Source organism: Xiphophorus hellerii, chromosome 10 (genome assembly GCF_003331165.1).
Source record: "Xiphophorus hellerii strain 12219 chromosome 10, Xiphophorus_hellerii-4.1, whole genome shotgun sequence".
Lineage (NCBI taxonomy): Eukaryota > Metazoa > Chordata > Actinopteri > Cyprinodontiformes > Poeciliidae > Xiphophorus > Xiphophorus hellerii.
In genome coordinates this window covers 14,106,646-14,128,063 of record NC_045681.1, presented here as the reverse complement: position 1 = coordinate 14,128,063, position 21,418 = coordinate 14,106,646, and the positions used below count along the sequence as shown (strand labels likewise).

The window sequence follows — 21,418 nt, the reverse complement described above, 5'->3', positions numbered from 1 at the left end:
ACTATTTTTAAACTCGGTAAATAAAATGTAAATTTGCTTTATTTGACTTTTCATCAACTTTCATTTACTTTTTCTGTAGAACCTTGGCATTATAATTTCAATTCCTGACTGAGCTCCAGGGAACATAGAGGGCAAACAAACTCCAAGCATACTGAGAGATATTTAATAGTCACAGTAAAAACCCATAACAACCTTGACATTAAGGAGACCATACTCCAAACACTGGTTGCACTTGTTCAAAGCTCATCTGTTCATGTGCAAATACAAGCTTCAGTTGTTGCCAGACATTAAAAAAAATAAACTATATAGAGTAGTACAACTACAAATTATTTGTAAACAGTAATGTTTACCTTGTTTAAAAATATGTTTTCGTCAAAACTGGATCCACCTACATTCCAGCCCACAGAATAATTCATAACAGAGAGCGAGAGAGATGGTGCTGCTGGGGTTTTAAAAAGAAAAACAGGACATCCTTTGAAAAGACCAACAAAAACAATGGAATTACATTAGCAAGTTGGCAGAGCCAGGGACGTTTCTATTCTATGAGCAACAGAGCAGTAGTGCTAAAAATTTAAGTAAAGCAATGATTAAAATTAGGAGATGAGTCACACTGTTGCAATGAGAGACATACTGAATTATCACAAACACACTGAAGTTCCCTGTGCTTAATTTTCTTGCTCTAATTCCCACCACCAGGTGTGAAATAATCTGTATTTGGAAATAGTTCACAAGAAATCCTAATTATCTTAGTACTACAGTGAAATAAAACACTTTCACCGCCATTGCAAAAATAAAGTGATGTAAGCAGTTTTTAAAAATGCCATAATTAAGGGTTATATCTCTTACACACTATGTTGAAGACCAATCCAAGTAGGTAGGTGAATTGCAAAAACAAAACTTTCAAGACTTAAAAAAAAAGTGAAAATATGGAGTCTGACGACAGTGCATGAAGTCAGAGAAACAATGAATGCCTAAAATAAAGAAATTCATAGCAGGAGTTTAAATATTGCGGCGGGTGATGCATGAATGGGGAACAGCTGTGCCAATTAACTGATGAAATACAGCTGTGAGAGCAACAAGAGACTGGCAGAACAGTCATTCATCTGTCGTCATGTCCATCCATCCATCCACTTGGCCAATTTTGTCATTGGGAATGTTTGCACTCATTTTTTAAATATTGGACAAATAAATCAAAGGAAAACTCCTTAGATTTGATCCTGTACGAATGTCCAACATATTGGAATTAAAATGTGTAGAAAGACACAATTTAACCTTAGTATAGACTTTATTTTCCATCTATACTGACGAAAGCATAAATAAAATGTTCTTAAGAATTTGTCTAACCATTAAAAAACTTTTTTTTAAACCCACAGGGGAAGTACTTTTCAAGACGTGAGCTACGATTTCAGCGTGTAACGGTTTCAGCATGCTTCCACGTGGGGGAGACATGCACCTTCCACCTAACACTCTTTAAATTAGAGCAAAATAAAACTGAATAAATGTCTGAATATGTCCTTATTAGAAAAGTGTTGCTCAAATCTGGAACACTTTCTCTGAAATGGTCAGGAATTCAAGCACAGTGAGAAAAAACGACAGCCTTAAGAGAGAGTGGGAGTGGAGAGAAGAGTAGAGGAGAGGGGAGACTTCACACTGAAGCTTCCAGCTGTTTATCATCTCCTTTGCAACCATGGATTCATCACCACAAGATTTGCTCTGAGGGCCTGAAGAGGACGCAGGCTAGAGAAGGGAGATAGACAGAGGAGGGAGAAAAGCAGGAACCCCTGGGTGAAGAAAGGAGAAAGCAGCTGTGAGAAGGAGGAGAACAAACAGCAAGGAAAGGTAGGGGACAGCAGGAGCGAGGCGTCCGTTTTTCCACGCAACGCAGGAAGACAAACGGAAAAAGAAGGAGAGGGGCGATAAAAGTAAGGGACGGAGGGAGAAGAGCTGTCCTGACATGGGGCTTTGTGCTGTTCTTCTCATCTGTCTATCCCAGGCTGAGCTCGGGAGAGTCTGGGCCCAAGAGTGGAAAGGTAAGCCAAATAACTTAATATTTTAACTGACTTCCTGTGAAAACAGACAGTTCGCTGCTGTAGAGGACAGCTTTAAAAATCTCTGGAAGCAGAAATAACTAAAAAAAAAACAAATACCTGATTTCAAACTGCCACAACTTCGGAAATCAGGGCTATTTTAAAACATCCTTTGGGACTTTTTGTTGATTTGCATATATATTGCATATAGAATTTGCCAAGTGTTAACATATATATACATATACTTCCTTCAAATTGCCAAGATAAGCTGTTTGTAAGGCTATGTTTAACGTCAAGATTTTGCTTCAGAAACAGAAAAAAGTGTTGTGTTGTGTGAAATATTCTCTGAGGTTATTAACCAGTAATTTTAGGAATTGAGGCTCACTGCAAAGGAAGGGAACTTTGAAGGAGCAGCAGCCGAGCTGATCATTATTGTATCTGCAGAGTTTATTACTGTTTTGTTTTGCTGAATTTCATAATAAAATTCTCACCTGTTCTGTGCATTATGCTTTATACTCCTCTCTCATCCTGTCAGCGAGTGTCAGTAAGTGTGTACATGTGCATGCATGTATTTCTGTTCTCCTTAGAGGTACATTATTTTTAGCCAGCCCCCGTTCCTCCGCTGCTGTTCCTACGCTGACAATCAGCGGTGCTCCAGTTTTTCTGGCCTCTCCTGTGGTCCCAGTTTCTCTGATCAAGGGCCCAGCTCTGCAGAGGACGACCCAATGCACAGAGACCACAGAGACAACCCCTCCATATATACAGAACCTCGGAAAAGTTCATAACTCTTAAAGTAGCTCACTGGGATTTGATGTGGTGGGACAACACAAAGAAGTGTGCAATTCTGATAAAGAAAGATGATACATAGTTTTCAACATATTTTACAACTAAAAATTTCAAAGTGTATCACGCATTGTTTGTTGATACTTTGTAGAACAACCTTTTGCTGGAGTTCCAGGTGGAAGTCATTTGAGGTATGTCTCTGCCAGGTATGCATATTTTGAGACTAAAATTTGTGCCCATTCTTTTTTACTTAACCGAAGTCAAATTGGATGATGTGCATCTTTGAAGAGCAGCTTTCAAGTATAATCAGAAGTTTCAAACTAGATATAGACCTGGACTTTGAATTGATCATTTTAACATTTGAACACACTTTGATTGTTATTTCTGGCTGTATGCTTAGAGTTGCTATTCTGCCTGAAGTCTCAAGTATTTTGCCACCTCCAACATAATTTCGCCCAGGATTTTTCTTTATTTAGCTCCATCTGTCTTTTCATCAGCTCTGATCAGCTCTCTGAAGCTGCTAAAGAAACGCATCCCATCAGCACAATCAGCACTCACCATGTTTCACTGTGGGGATTGTGTGTTCAAGTTGATTCAGAGAGCTGTTGTTCACATCAGGTGTGGATGATGACTCTCAAATTTAGTAACTAGTATATAAAGATTAAATTGCACTTCCTATGGTTTTACATCAACACTGACTTTCTTCAAGAACTCCAGATTTGAGGATTACACAACTATTGGGGAGTGCATGACTAATAACCAGTTAACAGATTTTCCCACCACAGTTGGGGATTTCTCCAGGTCCTTCAGAGTTACCATGTGCCTCTTGGCTGCTTTTCAGATAAATGTTCTTCTGGCCTTGGCAAATTTGCAGCGGTGCCATGTTGCTCCTGATTTTCGGATAATGGATTGAACAGTGCTCTGTGAGACGCTGAATCCTGCTTTAGACATCTCTGTAACTTTAATCCTAACCTGTCTGCTGTGTTCCTTGGTCTTCTTGATGCCATTAGTTCACTTATGTTCTCTAGCAAACATTTGAGGCCTACATATAATGCTGTTTTTTAGTTATTGAGATTAATTTATTAATTAATTTATATACTAGTTGCTCTTGATTTTTTTTTTATGGGTATCAGAGCAATTGGCATTGAATACGTGAGCCTCACCTTTGAGATTTTGTATTTGTTACATTAAGAAAATCATGCATATTTTGTTTCTGGTTCACAGTAATTCACTACTTTGTCACATGGAATCTTGAGAAAAATAAACTTAAGTTTGGTGTGACGTGAAAACTTTAAACCAGTATAAGTAATTTTAAAGACACAGTGAGACAAACTGAAATCTATTGTGCGTTCTAAACTAATGTTATTGCCAGCCAAACCTTTGTGGTTTTTACAAATGTTTGTCTATATATATATATATATACAGTACAGACCAAAAGTTTGGACACACCTTTTAATTCAATGAGTTTCCTTTATTTTCATGACTATTGACACATGTGGAAATATGCACTAAACAAAAAAGTGTAAAACAACTGAAAATACCCCTTATACTCTAGTTTCTTCAAAGTAACAACCATTTGCTGTGATTACTGCTTTGCACACACTCTGCATTTTCTTGATGAGCTTCAAGAGGTAGTCACCTGAAATGGTTTTCACTTCATAGGTGTGCCCTGTCAGGTTAATAAGTGGGATTTATTGCCTTATAAATAGTCATGAAAATAAAGAAAACCCATTGAATTAGAAAGGTGTGTCCAAACTTTTGGTCTGTATTGTATATATATGTATATATACGTATATATATTAGGGTCTGCTACCGACATTGATAATAATAGGTAATCAGCTGAAATCCCACTAGTCAGTAATTGATTTCTAACCCCTCACAGATGACTACAGTTTAAGCTAGATGTCTTTTACAAATCATTTAATTCTCCAGCTGGGTAACAGAAAAGCGATAGCAGAACTGGACTGAACCATTAAGACAGGCTGCACATCTGCAATCGATCAGCAGTAAAAAATGCAACAGTGAAAGGTTCACAAGAGGGCAATTCTCTATGCACCAGTTCAGGCAGATTGTCTCGTTTTACTGATACAGGTAGGCCTTCTGATCATTGTGATTCAGCTGAAACCATCTGATTCTGCTGTCATGCTTGGTTTTTCAAGAATGTTCCATCATGCCCACTAGCAAATTCCCTGTCTACACATGCAAGTCATGTGTGTTCGAACTGATATCCTGCTTGTGAGTTAAAATTTGAACTTTATTTGAAAAAGCTGAGAATGGCAAGAAGATGGAAAATGTAGTGCTGCACTGCTTTCAGCTAACTGCTAACATGTGCACCGCAGTATGCAGTAGTAGTCTCATAGCAATAATAGTTTATTACAGTAAGCACATGCTTTTAGCGTGTTGCTATTTGCACATCAGCAATAACCATTATGAACCTCCTGGGCTGCCAGGAGTGCCATCTGATCTGCAGACGTTTGGCCTCACACCAAAGTGTGAAACAAATCAGAGAAAAGAAACAAAGCAACAGGCTAAAGTTTTCCGTCACTGGAGGTCTTTCTTTCCAAATTAGCCTAAATGTATCGCTCTCTATTGATAATCTGTTGGGACTTTTAGGTTAGAAAGACACTAAATATAAAAACACAAGTCTTGTCCTAAATTAAAGAGCAGTATTCAAGTAAATTGCTCCTTTCTACTGTTACACAAATGTGCAGCTGGCCACCTTGATTTATCTGCCAGTAATAGCATACTAGTTTTCCACCTTGTGTTTATGCAATCAAGACCTCAGTGGTTTGGCAGGTAGGATTGTTATTGCTTGCAGTGCCTTCCACCTTTATGGGCACTCCTGGTAAGGATGTGTAAAAAAAAAAAGCAAATTTACAAAAATCCAACTGTGAGTGTATTCATTCATTGTTAGGATTATTACAGTGTCACCTGTTATTTCATGGGAGGTATTAAACAACATTGATCAATGAGTTGTCGGGTAAAGGTGAACCTCTCCTTTGAGGTCAGATGTTTAGCCATTGCCTGCATAGTTCGTGGGGTTTTTTTCACAAGTGACAACAATTTGAGATGAATAGATTGGTTGGGAACTTGTTTGCCGTTAACATATTAACCACTAATGTGCAGCAACTGCTAAAGCAGTTAGCAGTCAGTATGTATCTTTTATAAGGAATATGTTTTTTTACAGATTTGTTAAAACTGCCATCATGGTGTGACAATATGCTATGAGACAGATGGTCTGAAAAGATCAATCTCCTTCTTCAGCTATTATCACTGTCTGAATAAATGCACCGCTTCCAACCAAAAACAACCAATCAGAGCCAGGAGGAGGGTTTTAGCGCTGTCACTTAACGTTAAACGTCACATACTCGCTGCTCGATGTGCTAATCGGGGAGAAACACCTTACCATTACAGGAAAATCATATATCCACCATCATCGGTGGCCATGCTGGCTAGCATGAGTATTCACAACAGGATCTGCTGACGGGACAAAGCTGTAGCGGTAGCGGAGAGCGAGGAGGAAAACGGGAAGAGGATGAGCGGCGCCACAGAAGACCCGCCTCCGGGCTCTGATTGGTTATTTCAAGTTTGAATTGGGAGCACTGGGAGAAGCCAGAGGAGCTTGATTGTTTTTCACAGAATATTTGTCTGACGGTATAGTGACAGTTTGAACTTAATGTATTTATTTTTTTATTAACCCTCTGATGCATGAATTATGATCCTTCGTGTCAGAATTTTTTTTCCATTTTTTAAAATTCTTTTCTTAAGTCATAAAAAAGGTAGGAAAATTTTTTTGTAAAAATAATTTTTTTTAAATTTTTTATTTTTATGTGATCAATTGTAATTTTGTCCAAATACAAAGTTGTTATTTGAAAAATACATCAGTAGTATTGTTCCTTAGGGGTTATCTGATGTCACAATATTTTTTTTACTTGCAAGAGTCGTCTACAGTAGAAGGAGGGACTGGGTCGGTTCTCATGCTTTTTTGTCTGTCGGCCATATTGTATTTAACAAAAATAATTTCTTGCATTTGCAGCTGATGGCCAGTAGTTGATGGTATATTTTATGATGCATTAGTGTCCACTTCAGTGGTCTGTGTGCATTTATAACATAAAAATCCACAGGAAGCACAAGAAAATGGCTTTTAGATAGCTGTCCACTGTAGTGACCACTATGCATGAAAGGGTTAAAGTTACATACTGCAGCTTTAAGTCTCGTTGCACTTCATACATGCGCAATGAAGGTTTTTTGAAGTTGGAAATGTCGTGGCTAATAATCTTGTCTACAGCAGCTTCAATATGCTAAGAAAGGCAACTTTTAACCAGATGTCTGCCGTAGTCAAAGTGGCTTGTTTCTTTGTTTAACTCATTACCAGCTTGTTAGAGTTCTGGGTGCTAACATACATATTTTTGGTCTGCGGGGAGGAAGCCATGGCACCCAAGGAAAACGTGTAAGTTTTGACAGACAAACCACTTAACTGCAGAAAAACATTTTATAAACATTAAATATTTCATCTTTCAACTATGATACTGTGCAATCATCATCCTCATCATCATCACACTTTTCCACATAAGATTCCAAAAACATAAGCCTGACACGAGTGGAGTTTCATGCTGAAAAAATTACAAAGCTTTTCTGAAAGATTCTCTTGATTGTTCCTACTGAAACATAATTCTGAAATTTCACAGGAAAAAAGGACTTCAGTTCTGCTTTAGGGATTAAAACAGTTGCCAAATCTGAAAGTAAACAGCAGTTATCAAAATACCATTTATGTGATGATTTAACACCTGTTGTTTAAATTTATAGTTGTTTTAAACAGAACATTCTGATCTATCACTGCTGTGCACCCATTTGCACATTGGAATCCCATCCTTAGCATAAAAAAAAATGATGATCATCTCCAAATCAGAATAGAAAACAGTTCAGGGTACTACAGTTCATCATTTAAATCAGATGGCTTCTAAACTCTGAGTGTGATTGATTTACACATTTGTGGACGTCATTTTTCCATCTTTTCATTTTGGTTCCTTATCATTCCAGCTGCTCGTGTTTGTGATAGTGTGTTGTGGATACTGCTGCTTCTGAGCACACGGTGCCAAATGGATTCCTCCTACACTATAAGCTCCAATCTGATTTCAACACTTATCATCATTTTGAAATCTAAACCAATACACATAATCACCCTTTTAGACACTAATAAAACAGGAGTACTGTGTTCTGCAATGTCAAACTTGTAGGTAACTGGTATATGATTCCTAAGAGTAAAAGTTACTGAAAGGAGATTACTGCCACAGGAATCCAGATTGTGTTTATATTTTCAGATTGACCAATATCTCCACTTCAAAATGTGAACAGTGTGCAATGGCCTTTTGTCTCTAGAGCAAAAATACAGGCCCTTTTGTTTTCGTTTGATAGTTCTGCAGATAACTCCCATTTCCCTTCCAAGTGCATTCCTTTATTCCCTGTTTTCTCACTTAAATGTGTTGTGAATTTACTGATAAAAGATTACTTTCAGAAGGAATATGTTTGGATAAAGGATCTTGTCCAGTTGACCAGACTGAAAGGCCATCAGCTTTTGTGTTAGTTTAGGAACATAAAAATCCAGTTTTTGTTTAGTCTTCACCAGCTGGGGTCTGATTTTCACATACTGCTTTCAAGTTAAACTCACTAGCCAGTCTATTAGGTACATCTTGCACACATCAGATTGGACACATTTACCTTCAAAATTGCCTTAATTCTTTGGATTCAATAAGGTGTCAGAAATATTTCTTCAGAGATTTTGCTCCACACTCACATGATAGCATCGCAGTTTTGTAAGCTACACATCCATGATGTGTACCTCCTGTTTTATCACACTCTAAATGTGCTCCATTGGACTTAGATCAGATGTCTGTTGAGGTCATTGGAGTACAGTGAACTCATCCTCATTTTCAAGAAATCAATTTGAGATTATTTCTGATAGTTTCGCAGCATTGTGTTTTATCTCGCACCTATCATAAGATACTGTAGGTAAGCTGTAGTTAAAAAGGGATGGACATGTTCAGCAACCAAATTGGCACCAAGGGTCAATGTTTGCCAAGAAAATATTTCCCAGGCCTTTAATTAATGACCACTGGCCTGAATTGTTTATACAAGAATGGATATATGCTTTCATTTTTAACCAGATGCTGACCCTACCATCCAAATGAAATAAATCGTTTTTCTATTTTTCTATTTACTTAATGTCCATTTTAGTGATCCTGTATGAACTCTACCCTCAGTTTTCTGTTTTTAGTTGTCAGGAGTAGCACTTATTATGGTCTTTTACAGCTGCAGCTCATCTGCTTCGAGGTTCGACGTGTTGTACATCCAGATATTCTGCAAACCCTGGTGTTAACAGCAGGTTATGTGAGCTGCTGTTATCTTCCTATCATCTAAAACTAGCCTCCCATTTTGTCCTCTGACCACTGACATCAACAAGGCATTTTTGTCCACTTACTAGAATTCTTTTCTTTAGCCATCCAGTGCCACTGCCCTGCAGCATTTGGATGCATCCCTGCTCCAACACATCTAGATCGGTTTGCAAAACTTGCTGACATCCTTAATTATGTAATTTAGCTTTACAATTTAGGTGTGTTGGAGCAGGGATGCATCCAAAAGTTATAGGACAGTGGCATTGAAAGACAGAAGTTGCAGACCTGCGCTATAAACCCACAAGATGGCTGTGTGTCAAAGTCTTAGACGATTATTAGATTTTGAAATACTTCAGTTTTTTCTGGCACCAACAAACATGCCATGCTGAAAGTCACTTAAAACACATTTCTTCCAATTCTAATGCTCAGTTTGAACTTTAGCAAGTCATTTTGACCCCTTCTAGATTCCTAAATGCACTGAGTTGAGACCGTGGGATTGGCTCATTTGCCATTTGTGTTTGCAGACAAATAAGTGGGTGTACTTAATAAAGTGGACAGTGATTGTCGGGCGTGTAAAGTTGATTAGATGTTTATTAAATGAACAATCTGAAAAAGAAACATTAAACAGAGAATTTGAAAAAAGCCAGAGCATAAGGTCTGGAGTGAATAACCAGAATCTGTACATTTATAGCTGCTGTATATGGCTGAACATGCCGTGTCCCACTTTGATACGAGTCCCAACACCCACTAGATTTGTAAGTCGGTTGCTGCATTGCAGACACATCTGAGGAGGCCGATAAAATGGACACCGCTGCCACGCAGGTGACTCAAAATAGCTAATGCACATTTGTAATGACACCATATAAGCCTGCAGGATTAGAGCTTTGATTCCCAGTTAGGTCAGCACTCCTGGCACACAGAGATATGTTGGAAATAAAAAAAGGGAAAATCTGGCATTGTGCTGCTGTAAAAGGATATATCTTAACCACATTGCCAGTTATGAGTGCTCTGAATTTAGAGAGAAAAAAAATCATGCATTTAGCAGCAGCAACAACACAGAGTGCATATTTACAGTGCAGATACAGTATTTGCAACTTACCAGCAGGATTGTTCCATCTGTCATTTGAATTATTAGGCTTCTGGGACTTGATTCCGCTGCACCAGGATGTTTTTATATTTTCAACAGTTTGCACATTCTCCATGCAGCGTCCATATGCACATGTGTCTGCCAGACCTCAAGCTACAAAAGTCTTATCAAGTCAAGTCAAAGCAGGGCTCGTTCTTGGTCTTTCCGTAGATGTGTTTTTGATAGAAGTTTCCCCAAGCAATAAGATGGATTTGGGTATATTTCAAAGCAAAAATGAAGTTCAGTCCCCACAAAGTTTAGAAAACCACTTAAAGAGACCCATTAAATGAAAACATTACGATGGCATTAGAATATAGTCAAAAGGAGTCCTTTGAGAGAAAGTGGCATCTATCCTGTAAGAAGTAATTTATTGTGCCTGATCTGCCACTTTTAGTGTCCGTTCTTCTTAAAAGTCCACTTCATCTTTTTTCTGTGTTGTTTGACATCTTCAAAGTTCTTCAGTGACGGTGAAGTGTGTCAATCTGACCCAATTAGGAAACTTCATGCTCTGAAGCTGGGAAAAAAAAGCTTCCACTGTATCGTGATCATACAAGACTTCTCATTAAAGTCTTCTCCCCTGAGTCTATGACAGCCTCTCTACATTTCATTTTCTTGTCCCATTTTGTCTCTTGGAGAGCCCTCATTATACTAATTTACTGGTTTATTTTATTTTATTTTTGAGTGTCCCCTTGTTCCTTTTAGATGTGGAAATTAAGTGGCAGGAACAGGGTGGAACAAAGAATCATGCTGTAATATTATTTTCAGATAATAGTTTTTTTTTTCCTAACCCTCCTTCCAAGTAGGACATGCTTGTTCAATCTGTTTTCAATTGTCACTTGTGAATTATCTTTCATACTTTTGAATTTTTAACTTTAATCTGAATCTGATCTGAATCAAGTGCGACACATATATTTGTTATACATAGGACAGACACTATTTTCGTGAATGAAAAATACCTTCATTAAATACCTTCTTCAGGCCCAAAATACCCCCCTCGCCTGGAATTGGGAGAATGCGACACCTTTCTGGATCAGGAAGAAGCGGGGTTTTGTCTTCAGGCCAGGAACTGTGTGAAAAGGCAACAAAAGACCATCTTCACAACACCTGCAAGAAGAAGAGTAGAAGAAGAGAGATTGGATAGTGTGAGCCTAGTGGCAAGTGAGGGCACAATCCTAGGCATGCTGATTCTGAGCTTCATAATTCCATGTGTTTGGACAAAGTATCTGAATATGATGTAAAAAGGTAGTCCAGTCATTTGACTCAGGTGTATTGGAGCAAGGATGCATCTAAAGGTTGCAGGACAGTAGCTCTTGACGACTGGAGTTGGAGACCCTTTCTAGGTTGTTGGAAAGGAGGTGTTAACTGATTGTTGAACCTCAAATCCAGGAGAAGCAGTAAGGCTTTAGTCCTGGTTGTTAAACCAGGCATTTGCCGATGTTCATAAGATGTAGATCATAACTGAAAGGACAATATTCTGGACACCAATGGCCAAAATAAGCTTCCTGCGTTGGATGGCTGGGTTAAGCTGTAGTGATATGGAGAGAATCTCCGTTATTCAAGGAGGAGCTAGTAATAGAGTCATTAATTCTCTATATCGAAAGGTGTCAAATAAGATTCTTCCAGTATCTGATCAGCATGCCACCTGGGTGCTTCCTTCTGGGGGATTTCTGAGTATGTTGAACTAGTGGACACCCCAGGGCTGGTCTGGGGTGTCCACTGTACTATGCCTGCACACCAGGCATAGTACACACTATGCCTGGTCTGCAGGCACTATATTTCCCTTTAGAGCTGGAAATGATCTGAATGTATACTGGTTTTTAATTTTTTTCCTGCCCTCTGTCAGTACAAAATATCTGCAAATTACTTGAAGTTGATAACTTCTCTCTCAAAAGAAAGGATTCTCCAGCATGTCTGGCTACAATGTTAGCTTCAGTTTAAACTTTTTTTCCCTCCTTGTTGGAATCAATCAAAGCAAAGAGTGTTTGACTGTAGCTGCAGTTTGACTGTATATTTTGCATCGCCCTTCATTTACCATATGTGTAGCATTAGACTTAAGTGATAGTTTAGGGCTACACCTTATGTTGAGAAAAATCTCACTAAAGATAAACCTACAGAGTTTAAATAAAGCAAGATATCTTCTAAATTACGCTTTGGCAGACGCTTTACTGTGGTGCAGTTAAACCCTCTTATCTTCTGATTATGCAGCCACCAAGCTACTGCTCTACAACATTTCTCCAGACTTCTTCTCCTCCCTGAATAAAACATCTTTTCTTTTTATTTCTCAATTTATGCCATGAAATTCAATAAAAACTTAAAAGAGTTACAAGCATGAGCATAATTGAGTGCCTTGAACTATTGAGTGCCTTCAACAATTTGTTGTATGTTCCAACAGGTAAAACTGCAAGAGTAAGGTTGATGTGGGAAAATGTTTTCTTTTGGAGCAAACCTTGTACATTTGCTTACATTAATATTCTTCAAGAGACACAACAAAGCTGTGGCTTTTTACAAACATACAATCTTGTTAAGACTGGAAAGACCAAAGTCCAGAGTATCACCAAATAATATAGTAAGCACATTTTAAGTGGTATACACGGGCACCAACGGTTCTATTAGTGTAACTAACTTTGAGAGGCATCTCAGCTCCACCACTACTAAACCAAATGGCTGGATTACTTTCACAGCATGTCATCTAGTTTTACAGAGGCCTGGTAATTATCAAATAATTAGCTTCAGGTGTGTTGGAAAAGCCATGTCTCTAAATGTTTCAGGATAGATGCTCTCAGGGATCAGAGTTGGGTACCCTAACCAAAGGAGATTGAACTTTAGACTCATTCTTGTCATAACCACTTGTCTTAACCACCTCTCTCAAAATTCATTCAGCTAATTTATCAATAAACAAGCAGCACAAAAAAGTGAGTAAACTAAATGTAATCCCTAAGCCTTTCAGTGAACACTAAAGAGATATTCACCCAGTTGGACAAGTGGTTGAATCTACTAGTCTTGAACGATGAGTCATGGATCTGCTGGAAATAAATCTAAGCTTCCAGCTGCAATCTGTTAAGCAGATGTGAAAACACAAACTATTGTTGGTGGTCAGCAAAAATTTAAATCCATACACTGACAAAATACTTTTTAGAATGCGTTTGGTACATAAAAGCCTTGTTTCAACAAAACTAAACACAATAAATATCTGAGGCTTGAACGAGGTCAATACTACGTTGTTAGGTAAGATGTATTAGTTAAAAATGAATCATGACCCATTATGCTTGACAGATGGAAAAATATGTCACTGTGTTTTCTTTTTTTGTTTTTTTTTCTTTTGCTCCATTTGTGCAGTTTGTTGCTGGAAGATCTCTAAACGTCGATTTTATTTTTCCTGGGAAAGTTGGCCCATAAGTGATCCATATCATGGTAACTAATAAAGTGCAGATGTGAGCGCAGGATGTGAAAGCCAAACTTGTTTAACGTGAATCACTCTGTGTTGATACAGTTCAGTCACTGTAATTCACGTCTTCTTCTAGATCCATATAGAGGGACTGCTCTGAGGACGGATGGAGACACAGCCAGTTTTCAACGAACCAGGGGAGACCGGCAGAACCAACAAAATCACAGAGAAGCCCGCAATGCACAGGCTGAAGGAGGAGGAGGAGTTGATATCAGTCCCCTTCCAGACAACATGACCCGTATAGTGGTGAGATGCTCCTGGCCCTGCATTTTGAACATCCATTTTCTCATAAATTATCTAGGAATTGGGTGCATAATCTCTTTAGGTTTTTCATTATGGGGACATTCCTCAGAAGGCTGAGAAAAACACTGCGGAAAATTACTAAAAATACTGACCAGTGATCCGCCAATCAGTTGGCCAGAGAAGTGAGAAGTTTTCTCAGGTCAGATAGGTCATTTGATCAGCAGGTCAAAAACTGAAAAGTCAACAAATGCATCAAATAACATACATTAATTTCTGTCGTTAAATACGGTACATCAATAAACATCATATAAGTCAGATAAAGATCAGGTTACTTCGGAAATAAATTGGTCCATTTTCTGTTTAAGCTTAATCCTGTATAGAGTAAAATAAAACATTGTGCATCACAAAATCAAAACAAAAGAAAAACAAGATAATCTGCAAACAACATCTAATTTATTCAAAGAACACAATAGTAAAAGTGTGGTGTATTCACACAATTTTCTGTTATGATAGTGCATTCATTTCTACGACTATTGCAACAAATAAGACAGGGTGAATTTAGAATCCTACGTTAGCTCTGCTGCCAACTTATGGTTAAATATATAACTTTATGGAAACTTTACAAAAAAGATTCACATTTCAACAGCTTAAATTGAAAATGTAATCACAGGTGTCACCTTATCTAATTGAAGTATAACTGAATGGTAAATGGGGATTATACATATCAATCTTTGAAAATGTGATAGTGAGGTGGCCCTCACTTTTCATCACTGATATTTATATGGTTTTTAAATATCAAAATCATTGATATTTAAAAAAAACATTCTACTATTAACAATAAAAGGTGGACAATATTGACAACTAAAAATTCAAGAAGGAAAGATTTTCTCTTAATTTGAAAAAATAACTAACATTCTTTTCTAATTGACAAATTAAATGAAAAATGAATGGATAGATCTTAATTTTAATGGAGATACCAAAGATAAAAACGAGATGGTGTTAGGGATATCACACATTTCTTCAGTTATCAGCAGATAAGTACCCTCTTTACTTGGAAAGCTAAGACTTCAGTTAAGCTAGTCTTGAAGCAGTTAATAAATGCCTGCTTCATTCAATCTGTGCAAACCTGATTTGGTTTAATTTGTGTCTGATGTGCTAAACTCATCTTTCACCCCAGTCGGCCTGAGTAAAATTCAATCCAAATGAAATACACTGTTCGTTCCTCCCTTTCTTTTCATTTCAAATTGAAAACAGACAAACTCCTCAACCTGCCAACTCGCACTGTTTATTTTAAGCCTGGTCGTCCGTGAGAATCTGTAGCCATGCAAATGCGTGGTCGTAAATGGCTCACTTGGACAAGTTCACAAGAGCTCCTGCTGTTCTGTTGCTGTTTGTGATTCTAGAGACATATTGGACCTTAATTACCTAGAACCACCATCAGGCATGGGCCTCCATAAAAAAAAATTTCTGATGTGATATTATGTTGTTAAAAATACAATGGTTTTTAAGTATTTATTGAAAAGCATAAATCAAAAAAAGTAAATATTTATTAAAGAACAAACAAATATATCTCCTACTGCTAACATATTATTTAAGATATGCCAATTTAATCTAAAATAATACGGAAATTATTATTCTGAATACACAAACTTAGAAATTAAAAATCCAATACACATTTAATAACAGTAATTGGTTATTGCTCTTCTGTTTTGTAGTGTACTACAAGTATGACAAGCTTAAAATAGCTACCTAATTAATTGGGCTATCTAGTCAAGTTACCAGTTGGCCTCCAGCTACTTATCAGAGATGCCACTCATAGTTTCAGAATGCATTACCTTAATAACAGTGAGCAGTGGTACCCATTTAGTTTTCACAACATATATTTCCAAGCAAACAAATTGCCTTCTTTCATCCATCTGACTAGCAGTGTTTAGCAAAAGATGAGTGATGGTCAGTTATATTACTGCATTTTCCACTCAAAACTTCCAAGGACTTTCTCTGGAATTTCTTTAGAAGCGGTACAAACCCTAGAAACAGTCTGATGGGAAATTCTAGTGCTACTTCAAAAATTGAACTTTTTAAAACCAGGGTTCTGCTAACTGGCCCATACCACCACGAGTCCAAACCAGGGTTATTTAAGAAATCCGTCAGCTGTGTATATTATTCATTTCCCCACCTAGAAAACACAAACACCACCCAGAAAAAAAAAAAAAAAACAGGCCGGTGTCAGGCAGTGAAGATGAAAGCTAAAAGTGGGTCGCTTGCTGTATGTGGAGCAGCCGGAGAGGTTGGGAGAGCTCTGCATTTAACTGCTCCACTTTCTGAGCCAAGACTAAACCCCAGAACCATTGCTCTCTGTCACCTTGAAGTGCACCATACATTAATAATGCCATCAGTGCTGGAGATCTGTGTGGAGACATGAGGTATGTTGACATAGCTATTTGTGTAAAGTGTACACAGCTCCCCCATGTGGAAACGTATGGGGGAGATTATGAATCAGAAGGCTAAGAGAGGTTTTTCAGAAATGTCTTGTAGCTCAAAATAGGTTTAATGTTCAAAATGTTTGTTATAAGTTTTCAATATTAAGTATCATATTCCATAAATATGAACAGAACCACAGAGAAATGAGGACATACTTTTAAGCTAACAATAGGATCACTTGGTCAGATGATAAACTTTGACTTGCTTTGGCTTGTCCTCTTACGTTATAGGCTTAAACATAGAATTATCTGTTTTTCTGTCATGAATGTCTTGAAATTGAACAGTGATAATGAAAACATTGTATTATTTTTGAAAGGTCTACTACTGTGCATAGAACAAATGTAGCCTTTAAGATAAAGTGGTAATAAGTATGTCTGTAAAAAAAAAAGGCACAAGAAGTCACATTTGCAATTTACAACAATAAATTAAAATTTTTCCCAACATACAATGTTAGTGGAAAAAAACTAATATTGCACATTGTCCTGAATAGACCATCCCATGGTGGTAAAACACAGCGGTGGCAGCCTCACTCAGTGGGGTGCTTTTCTTAAGCAGGGACACGAAAGCTGGTCATCATTGCTGGGGAGATAATGAAACTAAATAAATGGTAAGACTGGAAGAAAACCAGTAAGACTTTGCAAAAGATTTTAAACTTGGGTTCACCTTTCAGTAGAACAACAACACTAAACGTCCTGCCAGAGCTACAAAGGCATATGTATGTGTTGGAATATCTCAGTCAAAGTCCAGACCTAAATTCCCTAAAACATGTAGACTGACGTTCTCCATCAAATCTAATTGAGCTTAAACCATTTTGTAAAGAATAACAGGCACCAATGTCAGTTAGATGTCCAAAGCTAGTAGGGACAGCCGGTTCTACAAAGTGTGGACACTGGGGGGACTCGAGACAAATTTCCACCTTACATTTTAGATCTTTATTAGTAGAAATTCTATAAAACAAGAGATCATCTTGTTGTGCACTAAATATTGTTGGTCTATCACAGAAAACCCATCTAAAAAAAAGAACTTTGCTTTGCAAGAATTGCAAAATTCAGAAGATAAACAACAATAAGTCATAATTAGTTTACAACGAAATTCCTACAGAAGTTAATTTCCTAAAATAATTCAGCCTAAACCTGCTTTAAGTAACTTCAAAGAAAGCAACCTTTTCTCTTAACTTCAAATGTTTGTTTTCTTTCAGGAGGACTCTCAAAAATACTACATTTGGGAGAGTTTTGGTCCAACAGACAGAAAAACTGAACTGTTGTGGGTTGACCTGAACAATCTGCATAAAAGTCAAGTCAGAATCCACGGCATCCTGTCCAACACACACCGACAGGCTGCGGTGAGATGACCAGATCCTCATGTAAATAGTTTATTCCCGTGAGTTCAACCGGAACTGAGATTTTTTTTTTTCCATTTTCACAGAGAGTGGCACTCTCCTTTGATTTCCCTTTCTATGGACACAACATCAGACAAATTATTGTAGCAACGGGGGGTAAGTATGATGTTGCTGCAACGCCAAATGTCAACAAATGCATGGTCATAACTGTGATAAATGTTTGTTTGGTGATTCATCCAACAACACTAAGTAGTAACACATTTCGGTGCTTAATGTGAGACTTGCTTCTTTCTATCTGTTCTTGTCATAAGGGTTCATCTTCATGGGCGAGATAACTCATCGGATGCTGACTGCAACACAGTACGTAGCGCCCCTTATGGCCAACTTTGACCCCAGCTTCTCTAAAAACTCCACAGTGAGGTATATGGACAACGGTAGGTAGGAGTTTTTCAAGGAGACATATGATGCTCAAGAGCTTTTTCAGATCCTCTAATGGCTGGACTTGTTATTTGGATTTGCTCAGGTACTCTGTTTGTGGTGCAGTGGGACAAGGTGCGACTAAAGGACAGAGAAAATGAGGGACCCTTTACTTTTCAGGCAGCCCTCCACAGTAATGGGAGTATTATTTTCAACTACAGAGAGGTAACTTCAGGACTTCAACTCGTTAGATTTCATTTTCTTACTTAATGCTTATGCCAAGCTTCAGATATATTGAAGCTAAAACAAACCATGGCTGTTTCTTTGAAGGTTCCTGTACCAGTGGAGAAGATTAATTCCACAGAGCATCCAGTTAAAGTCGGACTGTCTGATGCTTTCATGGCAATCCTCCCTGCTTCACAGCTCTCAGGTACTTTCCTAATCATGAGCATTCATAAGCTTACTGTTTTCACAAAAGCATATAGTGCAACTCTGCTTATCTTTTAAAGTTATTTTCTGGTACCAGGGTTTTTCAGGCAGACATCGAAACTGATTAAGAGGGTCACCAAACCAATAAAAGCAGCTACCTTAAACAAGCTCCAACATTAGCACCAGGGCTGCACAATATAAGAAAAGCAAGAAATTGTAATAATATTGTTAAATGTAGCTATTCACAAATGCTTTCCATCCAGTCTGACTGAGCTTGAGGTATTTTTGCAAATAAGAACAGGCAGAAACATCAGTCTTGAGATGTGCAAAGGTGACACCCTAGAAGACGTGAAGCTTTGATTGGAGAAAAATATGGATCAAGAAAGGATAACTATTTGACATGAGAATTGTTAACATTCATCTTGCAGATGCAAAGCAGCGTACCATCTATGAGTATCATCGTGTTGAGATTGACACCACAAAGATAGTCAGTGGGTCTGCCTTTGAATTCACCCCTCTGCCGAGTAAGAACTGTCTTAAATCTGACTCTGTGTAATGTCGCAGCATCATTATTCTATGTTCTAACTGTGGACTCCTGTGTCTGATTCCCCTAGCTTGTCTACAGCACACATCCTGTGAACTCTGCCTAACATCCAACTTGACAACTGATTGTGGATGGTGCAACACACTCCAACGGTGAGTTAAAGCACAATTTATTGATATTTGTTGCCACAGAGATCCAATTTGTTCTAATTTGGTTGTTTCTGAATTTCAGATGTTCTGATGGCATTGACCGGCATAGACAAGAGTGGCTGGATTACAACTGCCCTGAGGAGGTGAGATTCCCAGAGTCATTACATCCCAGAGGTGAGTAGGGCGTCTATCGGTTTATTTCACTCCTGTGTGTGTTAATACAGTCTAAAGGTAAATGTGAAGACTACAACCCTATGCTGCCTGAGGCAACTATGAGCTCGTTCAATAACTTGTCCCCCGAACCAACAACTTCCTTAGCAGACCTCGAAGAGCAGCCAGTCACTAGAGGTGAGTATTTGCAAATGTTTTGCAAATTTTAAGTATACGGCATGAGGTGCAAAGTGTGGAGAAAGCTAAACCACTGCTCAAGACTGTTTTGATTTGCACCTCATCTTAGTCTGGTCAGTCCAAACTGACCACATGATGGCATTAGAAATCCGACAGAATGTGAAGGGTCTCCTAAAATACATCTGTAAGACTGCAAAATAAAATACTTGTACTTAATGATGAGGAAGACAGTGGAAAGGGAGGAGAGGAAAAAAAACACATTTAAATCCTATGAATACATTTAAAACCAATGAGACGCATAACTGTTCAAAAACAACTTCATACTTCAGATCATTGTGGTGATGAGCTCATAGTGATTGGTTAAAAATACATACTGAATTTTGTATGAGTAATTCCTTAACCGCACTCGCTAAGCTCTCAAAACACAGGGGCAGGTTAAAATTACTGCTTAGACTGGCCCACTTTACAGTGGACAGGACTTTGTCCAGAAACCTTCCTACATTTAAAAGGGAAGTTTCTATAACATCAGTGGCTGAGGGAGTCAGGAACTAAGTACTGGGTAGCTGAGTAGTGAAACTCATATATAGCTTAATTACAAACAGAAATAAATTTCAATTGTTTGCACCCATATGTACATATCAGTAATGTTTCTCTCAATCTAATTTATTCCACAGACATATTTTTAGAAAAAACTTTTTTTTCCCCCATATTCTCAGATATAGAGCCCAGTTCTCCTAACCATAGGGGGATAACAGAGAATACAGCCATCATAGCAGGGGTGGTGGCCGCATTAGTTTTGCTGGTAACGCTGACATTACTGGCAGTTTACTACATCAACACACACCCCACAGTTGCTCCACCATTCTACCTCATGCAGGTGAGAGAAAAAAAATCCAACAGATTATTAAGAACAAAATCATTGTTTACTGACCATTAACTGCTGTTGTCTCTTTTTTTTGTTTTGTTTTTTAGCGACGCACAAATAACTACTGGCCCTCCATGAAGTTTCGTAACCAGAGCTGTCACTCCACCTACGCCGAAGTCGAACTTGGCGTTCATGAGAAGGAAGGTTTCATCGAAGCAGAGCACTGCTGCTAAATGTCTGGAACTTTTAAAGGGAGCGTGCCATCTGGAGCATAGAAGTGGTACAAAATAAGGAATAAAAAAACAACAGACTTTCAGGCAGATTACTGACACGAGATGTCCTTACTCCAGTCGTTGTGGCTGGACAGTGTTTACTGTACCTGCTCTTGTAGCTCTTCCCAGCTTTCTTTATCTGTTTTTGCTGTCTTGCCATCACACAGCCATGTGATCCAATGGTTGGGAGGTTTAACAAGATGAAGATGATCTTCTAGACCTATTGATGGAAATGACCGTCAGGGAATGAATCGAACAAGCCTTTATACTGCAAACCAATGTACAGCTCATCTTAATCTATGTTTTTCATCATCCATTTTATGGAGTGTTTTTGTTTGATGAAACTTCTACGCAAGATTTGACTGGTTCATACTGATGCTATGTGGACTTCTCTACAACAGATATCTAGCTATTCAAGTGATAGTGAATTTATTGAACATCTGAGATTTTTCTTGACAACTATTGTATGAATGGATTTTAGAGTAACCAATGTATGAGAGTTTTCTCTAAAACTTTCTGTTTAAGTGTCTTCTAATAAACGCTGCGGGACAATGTGGA

General features: G+C 38.1%; 2 protein-coding genes across 3 annotated transcripts in view; one reads left to right on the top strand and one right to left on the bottom strand.

The window, feature by feature from the left end:
* Positions 1 to 13,843, bottom strand: part of LOC116726992 (dickkopf-related protein 3-like) — a 26,467-nt gene extending 12,624 nt beyond the window's left edge. Inside the window, exon 1 of the mRNA XM_032573989.1 lies at positions 11,285 to 13,843. The gene's annotated coding sequence lies outside the window, so the exon portion shown is untranslated. The remainder of the gene's footprint in view (positions 1 to 11,284) is intronic.
* Positions 1,497 to 21,418, top strand: LOC116726988 (plexin domain-containing protein 1-like). Of its 2 annotated transcripts, none has more exons than XM_032573983.1 (13): positions 1,497 to 2,030; positions 13,850 to 14,019; positions 17,699 to 17,839; positions 17,923 to 17,992; positions 18,148 to 18,270; positions 18,360 to 18,478; positions 18,584 to 18,683; positions 19,111 to 19,206; positions 19,297 to 19,378; positions 19,458 to 19,518; positions 19,600 to 19,723; positions 20,440 to 20,600; positions 20,696 to 21,418. In XM_032573983.1, exons 1-13 carry the CDS (start codon positions 1,955 to 1,957, stop codon positions 20,819 to 20,821), a joined length of 1,449 nt encoding a protein of 482 aa, XP_032429874.1. In that variant the 5' UTR covers positions 1,497 to 1,954; the 3' UTR covers positions 20,822 to 21,418. The 2 variants fall into 2 exon arrangements, with proteins under 2 accessions (XP_032429874.1, XP_032429873.1); XM_032573982.1 differs by having other exon boundaries at positions 1,499 to 2,030; positions 17,696 to 17,839.

What these genes read in the sequence shown, in the direction of transcription:
- LOC116726988 (XM_032573982.1), top strand. Translation starts at nt 1,955, where the DNA reads ATGGGGCTTTGTGCTGTTCTTCTCATCTGTCTATCCCAGGCTGAGCTC. An exon ending in ACACACACCGACAGGCTGCG is followed by an intron (nt 17,840 to 17,922) that starts GTGAGATGACCA and finishes CCATTTTCACAG; the next exon opens with AGAGTGGCACTCTCCTTTGA. An exon ending in ATTACAACTGCCCTGAGGAG is followed by an intron (nt 19,519 to 19,599) that starts GTGAGATTCCCA and finishes GTGTTAATACAG; the next exon opens with TCTAAAGGTAAATGTGAAGA.